At 32.6% G+C, this 19766-nt stretch overlaps 1 protein-coding gene and 2 long non-coding RNA genes across 9 annotated transcripts; 2 read left to right on the top strand and 1 right to left on the bottom strand.

Annotated features, from left to right (window-relative positions):
- Nucleotides 1-351: 351 nt before the first annotated feature.
- On the top strand, nt 352-3298 carry LOC132306656 (uncharacterized). The gene is made up of 3 exons (XR_009482064.1): nt 352-565; nt 686-770; nt 2811-3298. It is a non-coding gene; the product is annotated as an uncharacterized LOC132306656 (long non-coding RNA).
- A 172-nt stretch (nt 3299-3470) lies between these two features.
- On the top strand, nt 3471-14891 carry LOC132306657 (uncharacterized). Of its 2 annotated transcripts, none has more exons than XR_009482065.1 (2): nt 3471-4065; nt 14590-14891. It is a non-coding gene; the product is annotated as an uncharacterized LOC132306657 (long non-coding RNA). The 2 variants fall into 2 exon arrangements; XR_009482066.1 differs by lacking the exon at nt 14590-14891 and adding an exon at nt 6137-6319.
- Nucleotides 5420-13132, bottom strand: LOC132306654 (golgin candidate 6-like). 6 transcript variants are annotated; one of them, XM_059804128.1, is made up of 15 exons: nt 12613-13132; nt 11804-11876; nt 10495-10621; nt 10356-10408; nt 9612-9764; nt 9441-9514; nt 9284-9353; nt 8798-8893; nt 8247-8297; nt 8086-8172; nt 7823-7936; nt 7658-7729; nt 5926-6287; nt 5766-5840; nt 5420-5681 (listed from the first exon to the last, which is right to left on the bottom strand). In XM_059804128.1, the coding sequence occupies exons 3-13, from the start codon at nt 10496-10498 to the stop codon at nt 6072-6074; spliced, it is 990 nt and encodes a 329-aa protein (XP_059660111.1). In that variant the 5' UTR covers nt 10499-10621; nt 11804-11876; nt 12613-13132; the 3' UTR covers nt 5420-5681; nt 5766-5840; nt 5926-6071. The 6 variants fall into 6 exon arrangements, with proteins under 6 accessions (XP_059660111.1, XP_059660115.1, XP_059660109.1 ...); XM_059804132.1 differs by having other exon boundaries at nt 9441-9529; nt 9618-9764; nt 10338-10408; nt 12613-13131; XM_059804126.1 differs by having other exon boundaries at nt 9441-9529; nt 9618-9764; nt 12613-13131.
- Nucleotides 14892-19766: the final 4875 nt, after the last annotated feature.

Genomic DNA, 19766 nt, shown 5'->3' with positions numbered 1-19766 from the left:
GCGTTTGTAGTTCATCTCTGGCACGCACACTCTTCTTATATAACCACATTTAGTCAATGATTGATATGAACAAATATAATACTATATATACTAGCATTATGACTGAGATCTAGAATGCAGGCTACAACTCAAACAAACATAATGCTCGCATGCACTACAAGAAAATGAGTCTTTTACAACACATTTTCTACAACAGGCCCACAGATCCCTTGTAGAAAGTGCTTTCTACAACAGGTCCGCATGGCCCATTGTAGAAAGGTATTCTTTTACAACAGGCCTGCATAGCCCATTGTAGAATGGACTTTCTACAACACGCCCGCATAGCCCATTATAGAATAGGGTTGAGTGTTTTTGGTGAAAATTTCATTTTCCTGGCACTTGTTTTCATCAGGCGGCGCTCAAAAAAATTCATTTCTCCTCCCAAACTTCGTACGATTCAATCAACCAAAACACCCCTCTCTCTCTCTTGAATCCATACGAAACCCTAACCCTCTCTAAGTCCAAGCACGAATTTTGCTGGAGCTTCGTCTTTCGCGAGTTTCACCTTCAGAGGAAAATTGCCCAGGTACGAATTTTGCTGGAGCTCCGTCTTTCGCGAGTTTTCTGGAGCTTCATCTTTCGCGAGTTCTCTGATATTTTTTTTTCGTCCATGTATTTAGTATTTTTCTGTTTCTCTATTTTTTAGACCTTATATGCATCAGATCTGTTTCATAAGTCCGTCTGATTTGGGGAATGAAGTTTGGAGAAAATACAATTAAAGTCATTATCAGGTAGCTCTCAATTTCTTTCATACAACTTATTAGCTGGTAATAAAAAATTTGGTTTCATTTTCAATTTTTTAGGGTTTTATCCGTCCACATTAGTGTTTATTATTCTTCATTTACCTGATTCTTTTTCTTCTTTTTTTAATTTAATTTTATTTTAATTAAGCGTCGATTTTGGGGGCATTTTCTGATCAAAGTACTGTTAAAAACTCTTTCCAGGTTAAAACTTGGAGACTAATGTAAACCTTAATGTTCTGTTTGGTTGCTGAGAGACAAGATTAAAACTTTCTGTAATATTATTCATTATACAATAAAATACATTTATATAATATGAAAAATCCTCCAAGGTTTAGCAATGTGGCTTAAAACTTGGATTTGTTTTGTTTTCTTATGTTAAAACTTTTGAATGAGATTGAGTTCCAAAACTAATTGATATCAGTTGAACATCTCATATATGTTGATCTTGTTGAACATCTAATTATTTTATTTATTTATTTATTTAACGTAGAGCATTTTGAACATCTAATATATCAGTTGGTTTTCTCCCTTTAGAAATACCATACCACCATTGCTGGAAAATTGGGTTGTTAGCATAGTAGTTAACCAAGGTATCATTGATATCCATGGCATACCGTGAACTGAATACACACACACACACACATTTATATTAATGTTGGTGTGAGTGGATAGGATTCTTTTACTTTTGTAGGTTGTTGGAGTTAAAATATTTTCATTCATTAAATCACTAGTAGAATATAATTCATTTTTTAAATTTCCTGCTATGCTTTTGCTTAACATAGCATGAGAAAAAATTGCATTTTTTATGACTGCTTGTTACTTCTACAAACACCATCACTGGGCACCCTAAAATGGATATGAGAAAACTAAATTTGAACCAAATAGATAAGATCTTTTAAATCTAACCAATGAAAATTATGTTTAAAGCTGTTATTGTTTTGGTTTTACAAGTTCAACTTACTCAAACTGTACAACAGGACAAAGTTCAGAATAACGCCCCTTCAATTTTTTGATTTAAAAAATTTATTCATCATTTTACTAAATGAATAAATATTTCTAAACCATCCAACAATGTATGTAAATTTTAATGAACACAACACATAAATAAATAACTCAAAGTGAGAGAGCACCCACTCATCATTGCTAGGCAATGCCTTCAACTTTTCTCTACAACGAAAAGGTTTTCATATAATTAATCTCACACTTTGACTTAAGTCCCAAGTGGATTTGATTTAAAAGATCATATTTATTTCGTTCAAATTTAGTTTACTAAAATTGCACAAGTAATTTAAAGTCTTGAGAAAAACAAGCTGAGTGTTGTATTATATTTTTTCACTTTTATGCTCCCCCAATGACTTCTCCATTGCAAGTGCCTTTCACCCGGACCCAAAATAAATCAAGCATTCTTGTGTTGTCCCAAATCTAATTGTTAGTTAATAGTTATACTTGGCTAATATATGCAATTCGTAATGGCCTGAATTTGAATTGCCCCGTTTTTTGTTTCAGTTTATTTCTCATACTAGAACCAACTCTATGTTTGGCTTAGATGACAAACCCAATGGAACTGTTCAGTGAGATACCTGTCTACGGCCTAAAGAGAAATGCTCATCACTTTAATTAATACAAATGCCTTGTTATATCATTTGGGGTTACAAAAAGGCATACATAAAACAAATTTAACTTGTTATTTGGGAACAAATTCAAATTTAAGAAACCATAAATTCCAAGATTCTATGATTGGTCTCTCTCTTTCTCATCTCTACAACTCAATTGCTTTTGATTTTTGTATATCTTGTTATTTGATATAATAGGTTTTGAATCTGGGAGTTTTGCTCTTTGATTTACATCATTAGAAGATTTATGTAGTCATGCATCATGAGTTGCTCAATCCAGGAGTCTTGCTATCTGGTTTTTTCTTTTTTCTGTTTTATTTTAAGTTGCTTGAATTATTTTTTTCTCTTCTCATCAAAATTCTAAATTATTGTATTCTTGATATAATTAATCATTCATTCGCGCATTTAACCTCAGGAATAAAGTCTATGCATTCTTGAATATGATAGGACCACAACACTGTTGTTCAACTTATGGCAAGGTGAAGGATCGAAGTTGGATTCAGATTAAAGAATGGAATGGCCTTGCTGGCCTGTGCTGAGGATCCTATTATTAAATTTGAAACTGCCGAGCTGGTAGCATTGAGATGTCAGAGGCATAAAAAATCTTGCGTTCCTCTCAAGTCCTGTACTTCACCCCTATGTTACCCGGACTCGGGTACGGGTGTCGGACACGGGTACGTGTCTAAGGGTCGGATTCGTCAATCTATCAATTTTCAGGATACGGGGACACGGATTAAAAGTGTCCAAATATTGGACACGGGTACTTGGACACTTTGAAAAAAGAGAAAAATTTGCAAGTTTTTTTTTTATGTTTGAGACATTAATCATAAAACTAAAAAATATATATATCAATTGTACTTTTTTATAAAAATTTTATAATTATTACTGCATTTGTTTGCCTCATTTGATTTGTGGCATGTCATGGCTATGCGTTCTCCTGTTACTGCTATTTTATGGAACTTGTAAATAAGAAATTCTGAACTATAGGGCTTCTTTTGTATACCTAAGGGCGGGTTTGGGGTTGGGCTAATATGCCTATGTATGTGCATCTTGGCATTTGGGCCTATACAAGTCAAAGCACGATTAAAAAGAATGACTAATTCAATATGGGCTAATATGTCTTTTTGTGCATTTTAGTCATTGATTGATGCTTGGGTTTTGGGCCTGCACAAGTCCAAAGCACAATTAAAAAGGAGGCCCATTCAATGTACATGGTATTTATAAGAGTATTGTAAAAAGCAAAGTTACAGGCTTACAACTGTAACCCACCACAGTAATGCTTTACAGCTGTGTCCCATCCCTTATCTTTTCAGATCCAAATAAACAGGTGTTAAGTTATTAACAATTGCGTGAAACCACGCTCAAGATGGCACAAAAAATTGAACAAAAGCCAGCGCGTGCTAGTTCACAAACAACAAGTGTCTTCAACCTCCAGACCACCGATCCGAACCAGAACGCCATTGTTGAAATAGAAAGCTTTGTATGGCTACAGATTTAACAAAAAAACACAAAAAAAATTCCTGATCCTTCACAAGCATCAAACTACACATCATTTTATGTATTTTCTTGGTCAGCCATGTCCGATTGAAGAATGGAGGGTCGGACGCATATCTCGTGTCCGTGTCGTGTCGTGTCGACACGGGCACTCTGGCCTTCACTGACGAGTCCAGGTAACACAGCTTCACCCTTGAAGCAGCAACTATTTTTTACAAATTAAAGATTAGAAAATCTTCCAGGTTCTGTTTTTTCCTTACGAGCTGCTTACAATTGCATATATAATTTAAAATTTATATATAGTTTTCAGCACTAATATGATGCAATTAGGATATATTTCAACTTTCGAAAGATATTGTCTTTTGAAACAGACTGAAGTTCAGAATGAATTGTTGGAAAATTTTGCTTAGCCATACCACATTAAGGATAGTAATTTGGTCACGAGAAATGATATGAATGTCACTAATTTACTAGTGTGAACCTTTGTTTACATATGGCTTTTGTTTCTTTTTGGTGTTTAGATATATGCACATTTTAACTTATTAATATTTTCAATAAATTTTGTGGCACCTTAATACATGATCTGTTGTTGATATTATTATCTTACATTTGTCTCTATTAAGTGCAAACATGGAATTTCATCTTTTCGCAAGTTTCGTATCTCAATCGCAGTGGAATACATAATGTATTTGCGTGCTTTTTTTTTTTTTTTTTTTTTTTTTTTTTTTTTGCAAATTTTATCAACTGATTTTTGAGTTTTTCTCACACCTGTTTTCTGTTATGGGCTATGTGCAATGCAATTTTGCCTTCAAAAGTAGAAATGTTCTCGATGTTTCATTCTTTTGTTCATGAATTCTGTTCATAAAATACTTCTCCAAATTTGACTCTGTAATTATTAATGTCCTGTGTGTTCTAATCATCTTAATTCTGTTCTTTATTGAAGGGAGTGGGCATATTGTTCTCTGAAATCACTACAACAGTTCTGGCTTTTACCGCGCTCAAAAGCGCTGGTAAAAGTCTAAAAAAGCGCTGGTAATTGAAAAAGCACTGGTAAATCCAGTGTCGGTAGGCCTTTACCAGCGCTAAGCGCTGGCATAGAGTATTTACCAACGCTTTCTGGAAAAGCGCTGGTAAAAGACTTTACCAGCGCTTTCTACAGAAACGCTAGTAAAGTGTATTTACCAGTGCTTTTTGCTAAAGCGCTGGTAAAGAGTAATTTTAATTTTTTTTTCCTCCCCCCTATGCCAGCACTTCTTAAAAGAGCGCTAGTAAAGGGTTTTTTTTTTTTTTTTTTTTTGTAATATATATTTTTTTAATAGTTTTTGGAAAATAATTTATATATATATATATATATATATATATGTAGTTTTTGGAAAAAAATATCAGTACAACTATTGCAACTACCAACTACTAAATGTCATCCAATATAACACAAGTTAATATAAAAATACCATCCAAATTATTTTTACGTAATACAACCACAAAGTTAACCTTGCCAATATGAAAATTACCATCAAAATTGGCTACTAATACAACCACAAGTTAAGCTGATAAATGTCAATCAAAAAGCAAAAATGTATACTAATACAACCACAAGTTAACCGCCAATATACCATCCAAATTGTCTAAATAAAGCTACTAAATGTCAGACAAAAAGAATTAAGAATTTTTGACAAATATAGTACAAGTTTTTCAAAAAGAACCCATCCAAGGCGAAGGAAATTCAGAAAGCACAGCCACGACCCCATCTTCAACTTCAACAAGTCTTGTTGCTCATTAGATTTGAATTACCCTACATTTTTTAGAAATTCATTACGTACACATTATAATAAATGAAAATTTAACATATATATAAGAGAAATTAAAAGTTCATAACCTTAACTGAATTGGCATCACGACTATAAAATGAATTTGGGGATACTCTAGGAGGAGCATTTAAAGAATCAGAACCCTTCAAAATAAGAAAACAAAATACATGAAATCTTGGCATAAGTAAACATATATTTAGTAAAGAGTAAAACTAATAATAAATATACCTGTCCACTACAATTTTGTTGTTGCATCTGCATTAGCATAACCACCTGTTGTTGTAAATTTTCCAACATATTATCATAGTTGGCTCGTAAATTTTCCAACTTCTTGTCATACTCGGCTTGCATATTTGAAATGCTCTCCTGCAACTCTACGCGTGCAGCACGTGCCTCTCATCAGATTTTTTTGCATTATTAATTAGTTCAACTTTACTAGGAGAGGGCCCCCAAACATCGCTTGGTGTAAGCCCTAAGCCAAGCATCCGCACACGACCAGTTCTCTCTTCTCCCCTCACAATGGAGAACAAATCATTGGAACTGCCAATAGGTGAGTCAGAGTAACTTTTTTGAAGTTCTTTTATGTTTTCCTGCCAAAAAAAAAAAAAAAAAAAAGTTTGAACTACCATGACATACTGCTATGAAACATTCAGACAAATCTAATGAAATGAATAATAGAACAGGAATCCAGAAACAGCTGAACAGAAAAGTAATTAGATAACAAATTGGTAATGATGAAAGCCAAAGTGTTCTGAAACAGCAGTGCATTTCACAATGTGAAAATATAGTTGTACATACCGTTGAACTTTCATACAATCTAAAGCTTCAAAATATTCACACCCACTTCATTTACAGACAAAATGCTAGAAATTAAAGGAATGCTAAAAATTGTGCGCAATATACTGACATTTCAGAACCTAAATAATAGTACTTAGCTTCAACCTGAAGTCTGAGGCCCATTTATTTATTTGTGTGTGTGTGTGTGTCTGAGGACCATTTTACTTACAAATTCGGGATACTTGTTAATTGGTAATACGAGTACTTGGCAAAGATGATGCACAAGAAGTGATTTCCAAAGCTCCATTCACTACAAACCTACTACTACATTCATGTAACTTGCTTTTCTAACAATTCTTAAAAATAAAAAAATCAGTTCCAAACAAGTTAAAAATAAGTTTTATATATGATTATTTTTGAGTGGCAAACCAAGTAAGACTGTATTAGTTAATGACAGATTAGTTTGCTGTCATTTAATTAAGGCAACAATTTAACTTTTTATTGAAACACAGACAAGACACAAGACAGCTGGTGTAAAACCACCAAAAAGAAAATATTATGACATGAAAGGTGAAGAATCAGGCATGAATATTAATGTAAACTTCTAAATTGAAAAACTTTTAAGTTAAGAAATTACACTACTTAAATCTAACTGTGTTAGTTGTAGATTTACCGGAGCAATGGTCAGAAGCCAATTTTATAGGCGGAACTTAAGGATTGCAACTTAACATAACAAACAAGAGTAGGGTATAGCAGTCAAAAGTATCTTAATTAGAAATAAGAAACAATTTCAGATCATGATAGCAAGCAATGTAAGTGATAGCAACGTAAGAGATAGACAGGATTAACAAGCTTGATTTCCTCTCCAGTTTTTTTCTTTAACCGTGTAAAAAGTACTCATAAAATAAAACCTTGTAAACAACTATACATTTTAAACATTTTGGATATATTAGAGATAAAGATATTCCACAATCTAGATCATGCAATCTGTAGCAAACATCCGTATTGGCTTTCTCAAGTAACCTAACATCCAAGCTGGAGTTGCATGCATTCCATCATTAGAAGTGTAACTTTTTAACACACACAAACTGGATGCACAAGGTCATGCACACAAACACAAAGCCAGAAAGAAAGAGATAAATAAGAAGAAGAAAACATCTGATGAATCAAAAGCAGATCTTACCGCACAACGCACTGCAACAGAAGCCCATTGGCTTTCAACTCCTAACATTAATAGATCGTCAAGAACTTTTTTCTGCAACCAATAAAATAGATTAATTAGAGAGATGTTAATAAACTAAAAGCTTCTTTAGGTATAAATTAAAGCATATAATAATTCTGAACAGACCTGAACCAAGACTGTTTTGTTGGTCAGCTTATTGGCATCTTTTCCAGTCTCAATTTCCGGACCTTCAACAATTAGCAAACTAATGGTTTCTAACGCACTGAGTAGATTTATCGTCTACTGGCATGATATGAGTTTGAAAGACGAGAAAAAATGACCAGTAAGGATTATGTGATAGCATATATAAATTCATATACATGGTGTATACACAGGCACACGGTAGTTACAGAAACTGACTAAAGTTACAAACATATTGAGTGCCTAACCTTCTGCTGGGTAAATTTGTATGTACTTCCTCTGAGCTTCAAAATTGATAATATGGAATCAAAGCCTAACGTCTCCCTCAAAAGTACCTATAGAATACCAACCACGGTTAGCAACAGAAAGAACTGCACAGTAATAATGAAAACAATAGAAAGCTCAAAACCTGATTGGATGCATTGTTACATAGGAGATTGTTCAACAATTTGAGACAGTCCTGTGCAATGACAAATATATCAGCAACATTATCAGTCATATATTTAAACTCCTCACAGTGCACTTCAAATGCTTGAAAATATGAATGAGAATTCAACACAATCAGAATTAGATGATGGTAGAAGATTCTTAAGGTGCAGATGGTGCACGCAAGATGGTTCGTAAGAACAGCAAACCATCAAGCATAAACCAAGTTAAAATGTAGACAAGGGCATTAAAGGAATCACTAGAAGTAGAAACTAAGGTGGAATCTTTGGAAGTCGGAATTTTTATGTAATTCGTAGTAATTAGTACATTCACTTTGAGCAGTTTGAAGTGGACTACTCAAACCTTAATAAATATTGAAGTGGCATAAAAGGAAAGATAACCAATACCACTAATTCTTCTCACAAGATCACTTGCATAGCAAGAGAAATATTAGCCAAAAACCTAGAAAGGAAAATGGCAGAACCGTCAAACAAACAATTATATAAATGAACAAATTGTAGTTCAGTGAATCACCTGCACAACGACGCCACCTTCTGAACCCCCTTCCTCTTTTACAATACTAAAAATCTTGTCAAAAGCACCTTCAAAGACCACGATTTTTTGAATTTCCTAACATTATGAATATCGGTTTTTCAGCATCCAACAACAAGAAGAACAAGACAAAAGGACGTAACTTCACATTTTTTGTTTGAGAGAAAGTTCCATTAGGCAAAATCCAGTTCAGGAATTTTTTTAGATTAATTAAAGTAAGTGCCTAATATTTAGGATATTGAAAAAGAAATAAACAAGGCTACTGAATATATACGTCCACTAACTTGTGATAAATTTTCTATTATTGGTATAAAAATATAAATTATTTGGGAATGGCTAATGTTTTAGGACATTGAACAAGAAATTATCAAGGTTATGCCCAGAACACTCGTAAACTTTTGTCAAACTATGGTGTAAAAATATAAAATAGTTGAAAATAAAATTAAATAAACAGCAAAAAATTCATACCTCACGATCCATAAGCATATCCATAAGCCGAGTGATACCACGAGGAATGGTCAGGATGGCTTCCTGTAACCTGAACAGGAACTCAGCAAATTCTATTCTACCATGATCCAGAGATCCAAAATTTTAAAAAGAAAGAAAGGGGCCGTGGAAAGAGTACCTATTTGGAGAATTTGTAAGAAGGGCCGTCAGAAGTCGAAGTGTATAATACCGTACATAGAAATCCTCCTCCGACTGCCAGAAACATACCTAACAAAATGAGCAGGTATAGGCAAAATAAAATAAAATTCAATAGATACATTATTCAGGTTCAAAGATCATGATATCTAACTCTCACCAACAGACTTAGAAGAAGAGAAATGCTTTCTGCTTCCCTAGAAAGCAAATCAGTGTTCATTAAAGCTGGTTGAACCTCATTCTTTGGCCCTTTTACATGATTAATTGGAGTCAAAGCACTAACAAGAGTTTCAAGAGCACCTCGGACCTGCAAGTCTCCGAAGCAACATCAGTCATTTTATGATATATAAAATGGGATGGGTAACACATTATAAAGATTGTACACTACAGTGTAAAAGCAGAAAGGACCACGCTATTTTCCATTAGCAGAATTAAGAGGTGGTCTGGTGCAGCAGGATGGGTAACCACAATAATTAACACAGCTCAGTTCCTTGAAGCTTCTCTAAGTGAGTATTAAAGAAAATAGGATTTGTAAATGGACAACGGGAATAAAGAGTATCCAAAAACACTGTACTCTGCAAGAAAATTTTAATGTGGTATAAACTAAGAGTGTTTCTGAAAATGCTACATTTCAGATGTTGATTATGTATTTACATGATATTAAATGTTGAAGTGAAGGTCTTCCTCTTCTTAACATTTATTTATTTTTTAAAAAATTACTTTAAAGTTAAAGTAACTGGACCTTAAGATCGAATTGCCATACAGTGGAATGCTTATGGTTCAGTTTCCAGTTTATTTGTTTAAAACAGAGACCATGACATTTATTTCTCAAGAAAGGTACAAAACTAAATATGAAAAAGACATTAAGTCAACAGACTACTGGTAGAAGCTCTCAAACCATTTCAACATCATCTCGCTCCTCCTTTAAGACACTCAAAAGTACTGGAAAGCCTGCAAAAGAAGTGAATAGATTATTATATGTCACAAGCATGTAAGAGAAAGCATCAAATTTTATCCAAAAAGAAATAATTACTAACCCATTGCCCCAAAAGCTAGCTGGGCAGCATGACTTTCTGCTACAACAGATTGAGTTCGGTAATAGCAGTCCTCCTATCCTCTGCCAGGACACCATTGCTTATACGGTCAAGCAAGCGTTCAACATAGCTAGAGATACAAATAATTGAATAAAATAAGTCCAACAAAATTAAGAATTTAAAAACAAAATGTTTAGAAATAAAAGTAGTATAGAATAGTGGCATATATGGACAACATCATAATTTCTTCGATAAAGAACAAATAAATGTACATCAATGAAAAAAATTCCAGCTTGATATAATATAAAACATGTAAAAATGACAAAAGGCTTCATAAAAGAAAACCCCCCTAGAAGTAGTAATAGAATTGACCTGACAGAATATTCAATAAACTATTGGAAATATTTTATATATATACATTTTATTTTTTGTGAAGGACCAAGGGAGAAGTAAATAAACAAGTCAAGAATAATAATAATAATAAGTTAATTAGCACTTCCCACCCCTCTCCAACACAAATACACAAGTTCAAATGACATTTTGTTGATTCAGATGATTCAGATGATTATGAAGTTTGATTCTCTACATTAAGGCACTTGAATTATACATCTACGTGATCATAAAGACTAAAATGACTAGTAGTGGGGACAGCCAAAGTGGTAGGTTTGATGATCATCAATTCTTCATCTCCAATGAATGAGAGTTAGATTAAATTGCCAATTTATTGAGCTCAAATCGTTTAATTCTGGAGTAGTTAGGTGGGAAAAAAAGAATGGCATTTGATGGAGATTTAATTCGCTAGTACTGGAGTTAGGTAGCTTCATCTTTCATAAGAATTATTGAAAGGCTCTGCGTGTTGAGTGAAACTTTGTGTTCAAATCGTTTTATAATATTTTCTTAATAAAATATTCAAGTGTTCTCTTGAATATTGGATGTCTTTTTTAATAAACTTTTAACTCTTAAAGAAGAACTTTTCTTTTAGGAAATTCTTACTATATACTTCTTCTGTCCCAAAAAAAGATTACTCTTTTAGAAAACTGTACAGAAAAAGTATACAGTAAGAGAATTTTTAAGCCCCATATTTTTGTATCCTTAATTGTCTTAGAGGATCTAATTTCGATTCCCAACTAATCATATTGCGATTTGTTTGAATTTTAATTGATATTTATATACAATATTATTTTAACCACCAAACATTAAAAAATAGTAATAAATAAAATTATTAATTTTAATTAAAAACAAACTGTATATTATTTATATACAGTTTTCTCAATGTTGGAACACAAAAAAAAAAAAGAAAGAAAGAAATTACCTGAAAAACAAAATCAGACTAATCAATGACAAAACTTGTGCCAACAATCCAAGCTACGATCGATTATTTCCTCCTGTACAAAGAAAAAAAAAATTGAAAACAACAATCTTAGGTACATAATGAGATCAAATAGTGGTTGCAGAATTATTGAAATTGGGAGGATGCGTTGTTGCGTGAACTAAATTCCAAATCAAACCCACCTGATCTTGTTTACACTCTGATTTTTTGATCAATTGTGATTAAACTGATTTTGTGCATATAAGTTATTTAGTTATACGACACTTATAAACAACTTTTGTTTCATCAATAGAACTATAATTTTATGAGTACGACCTCTTTTGAGATCTCCTTGCTATGGACAATGACCCCAACTTAAATAATGGTAAGTTTGGTTTTTTAATCATTTTAACATTGAGAAAATTTTTACACTGGAACACTATGCAATGATCATAGTTGCGCTCCCAAATTCTCCGGTCGCTAAGCTGTCAACAAATTTCATTCCTCATCAACTCGAAATTATGGTTTCATGATTCATACTTGGAGAATTATAAACACTGGAAAAGAAAATCAATGAAAATGGGGGAGAGTAATAATTTTCATTGTTTATCAAATTAGAGTCAAAATAAATGCTTATTGTTGAAAGTTCATATAACACTTGATAAATAAATAGAAGTGCCTTTAAGCAATATTTGTTCTAGATTTTTATGAATTTTATTCATACGCAATAATATAAATATAAGAATTCTCATTCTATAAATTGACATGGTATAATAATACTCCGTATTATAAAAATCTCAAATCAAACCCACCTGATCTTGTTTAGTGCTTTGGCTGTTTCCGTATTCTCGGCTTGATGACGGCACTTCTTCCCCTACGCACTCGAAGCCAAATTGCTTCAAAATCTACTTAGATGATGTCTGGAATAGGAATGGTTGGGTTGGGAATAGGAAGACAGAGAGAGTAATGGTTCAAGCTTTCACTTGAAGAAGTTCGAATCGTTGACCGGTGATGGAAGGGTGCGATCGGTGACGGAAGGGCGAGACCGTGATGAAAGAGCTGTGATGGAAGGCGAGAGAATGGCTGAGATGGGAGAGAGAATGGCGTGATGAGAGAGCTGTGATGGAAGGTGCGACCGGTGATGGAAGGGCGAGACCGTGATGAGAGAGCTGTGATGGAAGGCTAGAGAACGGCTGAGAGAGCTGGGATGGAAGGCGTGATGAGAGAGCTGTGATGGAAGGCGCGACCGGTGATGAGAGAGCTGTGATGGAAGGTATGACCGTGATGAGAAGGCGAGAGAACGGCTGATGGATTAGGGCTATTGCAAAATATGATTAGGGCTATATTGCAAATTGAAATGGGAAAGTGGAGAATACTATGTTAATTCCCCACAAAACGACGTAGTTTTAGGGCCCAAATATTCTAAATATAAATGGAGGGAAAAAATGGAGGGGAGGGAAAAAAACATGGAGGGAAGTGGAAAAATAGGGACACCTATACAAGCGCTCCTACAAAAAGTATTGGTACTATTACACCTATACCAGCGCTTTTGAACATCGTACCAGCGCTCCTAGGAAAAGTGCTGGTACCAATACACATATGCCAGCGCTTTTAAAAAAAGCACTGGTAATATTAGACCTATACCAGCGATTTTTCTAGAAGCATTGGTAAAAACCTAATATGTTGTAGTGAATATTTGGAACTGGGAATGGATCCTCAGTATTAGTGTAAGATTCTTGTGCAATAAATTTGTAAATTGTGCTGCAAATTTTCATTCTTAATCAGCAGGGGAATAGAACTTGATTTTTCCTCCCATTCTACAGTGAAAATACTGGTTTGTTAGCATTGACATGTGTTGGCAGCCGAAGTGTTGTGCAGATATTTGCTGGTTTCATGATTTTCTTTTCCATACTTGGTAAGTTAGGTGTTTTGATGTCCAAATAATGCAAATAATCCATAGTTTAAGTGTTTAGCCCATAGTAAATAAACCTTCTTTTCCAAGTACATTTGTTAAACATAATTTACGATTCAGGGAAATTCAAAGCTGTCTTTGCCTCAATCCCAACACCAAACCATTTCAGCTCTGTATTGCCTTTTCTTCGCCTACGTGGGTATGTGTTACCAAATGAAGAAGTCCCTATTTTATTCTAATTTTTCTTCTCGAATCATGAAGCTGTTCAAGTTCAATAATTTTTCTTGAATTTCCGAATTTGCGTTTCATTTAACAATTCTGTGCTTAATTTGAATCTCTACATTCTTAATGATTCATAGCAGTCAATTCTTGAAAGAAACTGTAGAAATATTTTTTGATTAAAATTGTATGATAATGTTGACCTTTTATGTATCCTTTAGGTTTTGGAAAGATCAAATTAAGTGCAGTAGTTATGCTTTTAATTTTAAAGTTACACACTCAAGTTTGTTGCTTTCTTTTTGCTTCATGGTTTCAATTTGATTATGTGTTTGATTGGACCACTTTGAAATATCAGCAATCTCAGCTTGCCAATCCTCCTTCCCGTCCTCTTGTATGTGTTTGTATAATTATATGTGATCTCAATTAATCCTGTTGATATGAATAACTTGTTAATAATTTACAATTATTTTGATGAATTTGTGCTTAAGTATCTGATTTGTTGATTGATTCATAGTAGTGAACTGTGCTATCTAGGATCATAGTAAATTAATTCATAGATCGATCTGTGTATGCCCTGATTTATTTATTTTTAATATATTTTTTCTTTCCTGAGTTCTTTAGTGAGAGTTTCGGCTAAAATTTTCTTCTTTGTTTTCAGTTATGTTTAGCTGCTTGGAGTCTTGCCTTGAATGCTTTGGAGGGACAGTTTCTGCAATCTGAGTGTGATGGGAAATGCCTTGGTTGTGTTGGTATTCAAACTTTTCTAATCCTTGTATAGATGGTAACAATGAAGGGAACTTCGTAATCTTTAATGAATATAAAATAAATTTGGGATTTATTTGTTCGTGATTAGTAGGATGTAGATGTAAATTTTCATTTTTATATGACTTGAACTCTTTTTCATCTTGTATCATATTGTTTGTATAAGGCTTGGTGTGGATATATATACCTTTGGCTGGATTTATTGCTCTATTTAGTTGTATTGATTTTGTGGGGCAATGTAAGGCAACCATTGAAATATTTTTTTTTTAAATTGCTTTCTACAAGGGGCGTAGACCGTCGTAGAAAGCAATATTTCTACAACAGGTGCTGCCCGTCATATAAAGCCATCTTTCTAGAATGGGCTGGAACCGTCGTAGAAGACCCTAAGTCAACAACGACAAGGGATACCACAATGGGCCATGCCCGTTGTAGAACTATTTTTCACCCCTTGTTAAAAGCCATTTTTCTTGTAGTGATGGGAATTTTATTTTTTATTTTTAAGGGTAAATTGAAAGTCCAACAACTTTCAGAACCTATATTACAAAATTAACTTCTTCTACAAAATATTTATAAGATCTGGCAAATTACGAGAATTAATTACAAAACTAACACATTTTAATGTTCACTTAATTACAAAACTAACACATTTTATTATTCATGGACCAAAATGCGCTTTTCAACCCTTATCCTTGCAATTACTCAATTGCCCTCTACCTACAACCTTACCAAAATGCCCCAAAACAACTCAAATGACAAAGATCCACTCCTCTCTCGAGTGAATTTTCTCACACAGCCGATTCACAATGGTACAACTTGTAACCTGCAAACGTAGTGGCGGGAAAGAATAAATTATTCATTACAATCGTTGCAACGATAATATGGTGTAACGAACTACTACAAGCACTTCATCAAAGCACATATATCAATTTTTTGGTTCTTTTGTAGGTCCACTTTGCTTTTGTAGAATGTTTGCAACTGTTCGTTACACCACGTCATCATTGTAAGGGTTACAATGAATAATTTCTCATGGGAAAGGGGTAGTTGTTTTGCTTTTTGTCCCAAAATTCATAAAATTTGAGTTGGCCCCCTGATATTTTTTCAAAACATTTATTTATTGCCTAAAAAAATAGTAAGTCTTGAAGTAGATATAACTTGTTATTTTTAAAACTCATAGAAATTTTAACTTGAATTCTTTTAGCCTTTACTTTAGAAGTCCAATCTTGTTAAATAAAAATGTAAGTTCTTTATTATGGCAGGTCTCACGGTAACATATCATTGTTACATTTATGATAATATACACGCATGTATGATATCGATCGATTATATGAATTCAAGAGAGAAAAAAAAAAAGAAATTACATTAACGTGATTTTATGTTTTAATAAAGTTACATGAATTTTCTTATTAAAAATAAAAAAAAGATACGTGAATCTTCTTTCTTAGACATTTTTGTTAGATGGTATTTATAAGACATTATTTTTATCTTAAATTATATACTAATCTCTAATATTTGCAAGTCTTTAGAGTACTTACCAAAGCAAAAGTGTCATTACCAAGATGCAAAAATGTCAAAGAATAGTTTTCACTTGTTAAATGAATTTTTTATGGCCATTCCTTGTATAAGTTATTAAACTCCTGTATTTTTTATTTTTAATATTCATGTTTTATTAAAGCATGCAAGATTTATTTTACTTAAAATTAGTTTTTGTTATTGTTAATCTTTCATCAAGGTAATAATAATGTATATACATCCTCTTCTTTTTTTTCAACAATCCATTGATGCATATGTTGGGTATATTTTCTGAAGTTTCTTGAACCATAAATTAAATAATAAGCATAAATAATCATAAAATTTATCAACAATAGGACAGAATAATATATAAATATCTGTTTACATCTATACAATATTCAAACTACCATATACTTATATATATACATTTGTAAGCCTATATAGGACATTTAAATATCTATACACATATATATGTATATAAACAGTCATCTTCATCTTCTAAACTTAAACCCTAAAAACACAAAAACAAAAATCATAATGATGTTTGAAGTTGCCTGATAAAGAAACGAAATTAGTCTTATGAATTAGAACAAGTGAGTATTCAGGTCACTCGTGGGATGTTCTAACTGGTTCCTCTTGCCGAAAAAAATGGTCGTCGTGTCTTGACAAGATTTGAGGATGAAAAACGACTGAGACAAAGAGGGAGAGAGTGGTAAGAGCCTTAAAGAGGAGAATATATTGAATGCACCAGACGTATCATATCATTAGTGTGTTCACTCTATGAAAATACCCATATCAGTTTGTGAAGGGCAATTTTTTAAGTAGACGCAACGAATTTCACTTGAGAACACATTTTGTTGAGTAGGTATACCAATGACGTGATAAGCCTCGCTCAGCCAAACAAGAGAGTGTGGTCAAACCTAGGATTGAGGCTTTTTGTTTAGGGTTGCACAAGGATATTATGGCCATCTTACAACTAGATAATAAGAGTAAAATTGGATATTTGTCATTTGAATGCTTTGACCGCATTCAAATATATTTCTATGTAAAGGGCAATTGAGTAATTGCATGAATAAGAGCTGAAGGACATTGTGGTCCATAAATAAATTAAAAGTGGGCAGTGAAATGAGTTAATTACTTGGGTTATTCACTCATACAAGAGTCTTATGTTTTCAGATAAGTGAAAATCAGAAAATTGTACAAAAACTTGTTTTATTTATTTCTTAAAAATTCAATAATAAAAGGCCTATTTTCATATAATTGTCTTCTACAATTCTCTAAATCAGTTTTATATTTTTTAGAGTTCTTGTGAAATATTTTATTAGTGACAAGCTAAGCATGATCTTAATTTTGTAACTAGTTTTGGTCTTTAGTCAAATAACGCAAATATTTTGCTAAAATTGTTAGTTTTGTAATATTGGCTCCAAAAGTTGTTCAATCTAGCTATAATTTTCCTTCTTTTTTTAATCCGTCTTTTATATTTTTTTTTCCCGAAAAGGTCAAACAAAATAATTTATACTTTAATATGTTTGCTTGACTTAAAAATGCAGGTTAAGGTTGACTTAGTAGTTTTCTACTTCATATTTTTGCCAGTCTTCAATTCAAAAATAAAGTACAAAATTGATCAAGATATATATATATATATATATATATATATATATATATATAATTGAATGAGATCTTATAAGTCGGATGTGAAATATAAAAACGTAATTAGCATATTTTGGTGGATAAAACAAAGTTTGAATCGAGTTGTAATCTTTCTATTTATTTGAGTCTTGATTTTAGAAGCGAAAAACTCAAGTGAAGCTACTCCCGACAATTTCGGTTCAATATTGATTAACAATTAGTTAAGGCAAGTGTGAGAGGATCACTTAGAGTAGGTTTGAAGTTGGAATAGAGTATTTAGGGCTTTCGGCTACATTTCATTTTAGAACTGGTTGCATTCCTTCATGAAAAATAGTATTCGGGATAAGTCTCGGTTGCACTTCCCTGAACCAAAAAAAAGACAACTTTTTTGTTGTCATATTCTAATAACTTTTTAAATATGAATTAGAGGGATATTTTAGCACGAAATTGAGAAGGTTTTCTACCCCTAGCATGCCTCTCTAATTTTCTATATAAACTCTCATTCAAAACCCTAAAGTTCCTTTTTGTGTGAGATTTCAGAGTTTACTATTTTTCAGGTTTTTGATAGCACACACATATACACTTGAGTGAATTAGGTGGTTGTTCTTTGTCAATCAATATTTGCGTGATTGAAGATTCTATTGCTACCGATCGTTAAGCAGATTTTGTTTTTCTACTTCAATATTTTTTTTAAAAGAAAATAAGGAGATCACACTTTGAAGGAATCAAGACATTTGTGGAGTGTTAGTTGATTTACCTTCTACACAAATTAAGAGTAAGCCTGAAGTCAAGAACTGTTAAACGGATGAGTTGCAAAGTTAGTTACGGTCATCAATTGGGTTTTGGTAGAGTGACAGGGTGTGAGCATGAGTTGAAGTTCAATATTGCACTTTACTTCATATATAACGAATCTTTTCGTTCAAGACCACGTGACAGTGTCCGAATGTTGGATGATTTCTCTAACTACGTTTCCTTCTAAAAGCCGGTTCTCTCTCTAAACTATACTTTTTACTTTACTTTCATTTATTTTTAATTTGTGTGTTGTTTAATTTATTTTTATTTTGATAAATGTAAGTTAAGTAAAAATAAAATAAAAGAGCTTCACCCCTCTAAATTGATTGGTATGTGGCTTTTTGTTTAGGGTTGCAGATGGATATTATGATCTTTTGACAACTAAATCAATCTGTCATTTCATTTGAATTGTTTGAAGAGATTTGATAACTTTCTACGTAAAGGAACAATTGAGTAATTGCATGAATGAATAAGGCTCTAAAGAAATTTGCGTCCGTGAATAAAAATGAGCAGAAATGTGTTAGTTTTGATTTTATTTGTCACAAACTTGTAAATATTTTATTAAAATTGTTAGTTTTGTAATACTGGCTTCAAAAGTTGTTAAATTTGCACTTTTTTTAAATTCCATTTTATTAGCACAAAAATCTCTGATTTAATAATTTATACTAATTCCTTGACTTCAAAGAGGAAGGTCAAGGTTGACTTAATTTTTTACTTCATACATCATATATTGAACGTCATGATTTCAGAAGTGATGATGATACTTTATGGTTTTCCTAATAATATGTATATAATATTGAATGAAATCTTATAAGTCGGATATTCACATTTCCTTAACAACAATTTTCCAAGCCAGTTAATGAACTTGTCTGGCTTAATATGATTAGTCAATGCTTGTTAATTATCTTTTCTTGTTATACTTAATTGGACATGTGATCTCCTCTCTCGGCTCATGCAATCTCAACGTGTCCATAGAGGAGAAAAAAAATATTAATAATAGTACTCCAACCCTTTCAAAATAAGTGTTCTTTTTTAAAAATTTAACTTTCTAATAAAATTATTTTATTTTATTTTTATTATATTATTACGGACTGAATTATCAAATTTACCTTTAGTAGGTCCACAGTATTATGATAGTTTGTT

Source organism: Cornus florida, unplaced genomic scaffold, assembly GCF_030987335.1.
Source record: "Cornus florida cultivar Cherokee Brave unplaced genomic scaffold, ASM3098733v1 CherokeeBrave_3.0.0_Hap2_Chr05, whole genome shotgun sequence".
Lineage (NCBI taxonomy): Eukaryota > Viridiplantae > Streptophyta > Magnoliopsida > Cornales > Cornaceae > Cornus > Cornus florida.
This window is presented reverse-complemented; position numbering and strand designations above follow the sequence as displayed.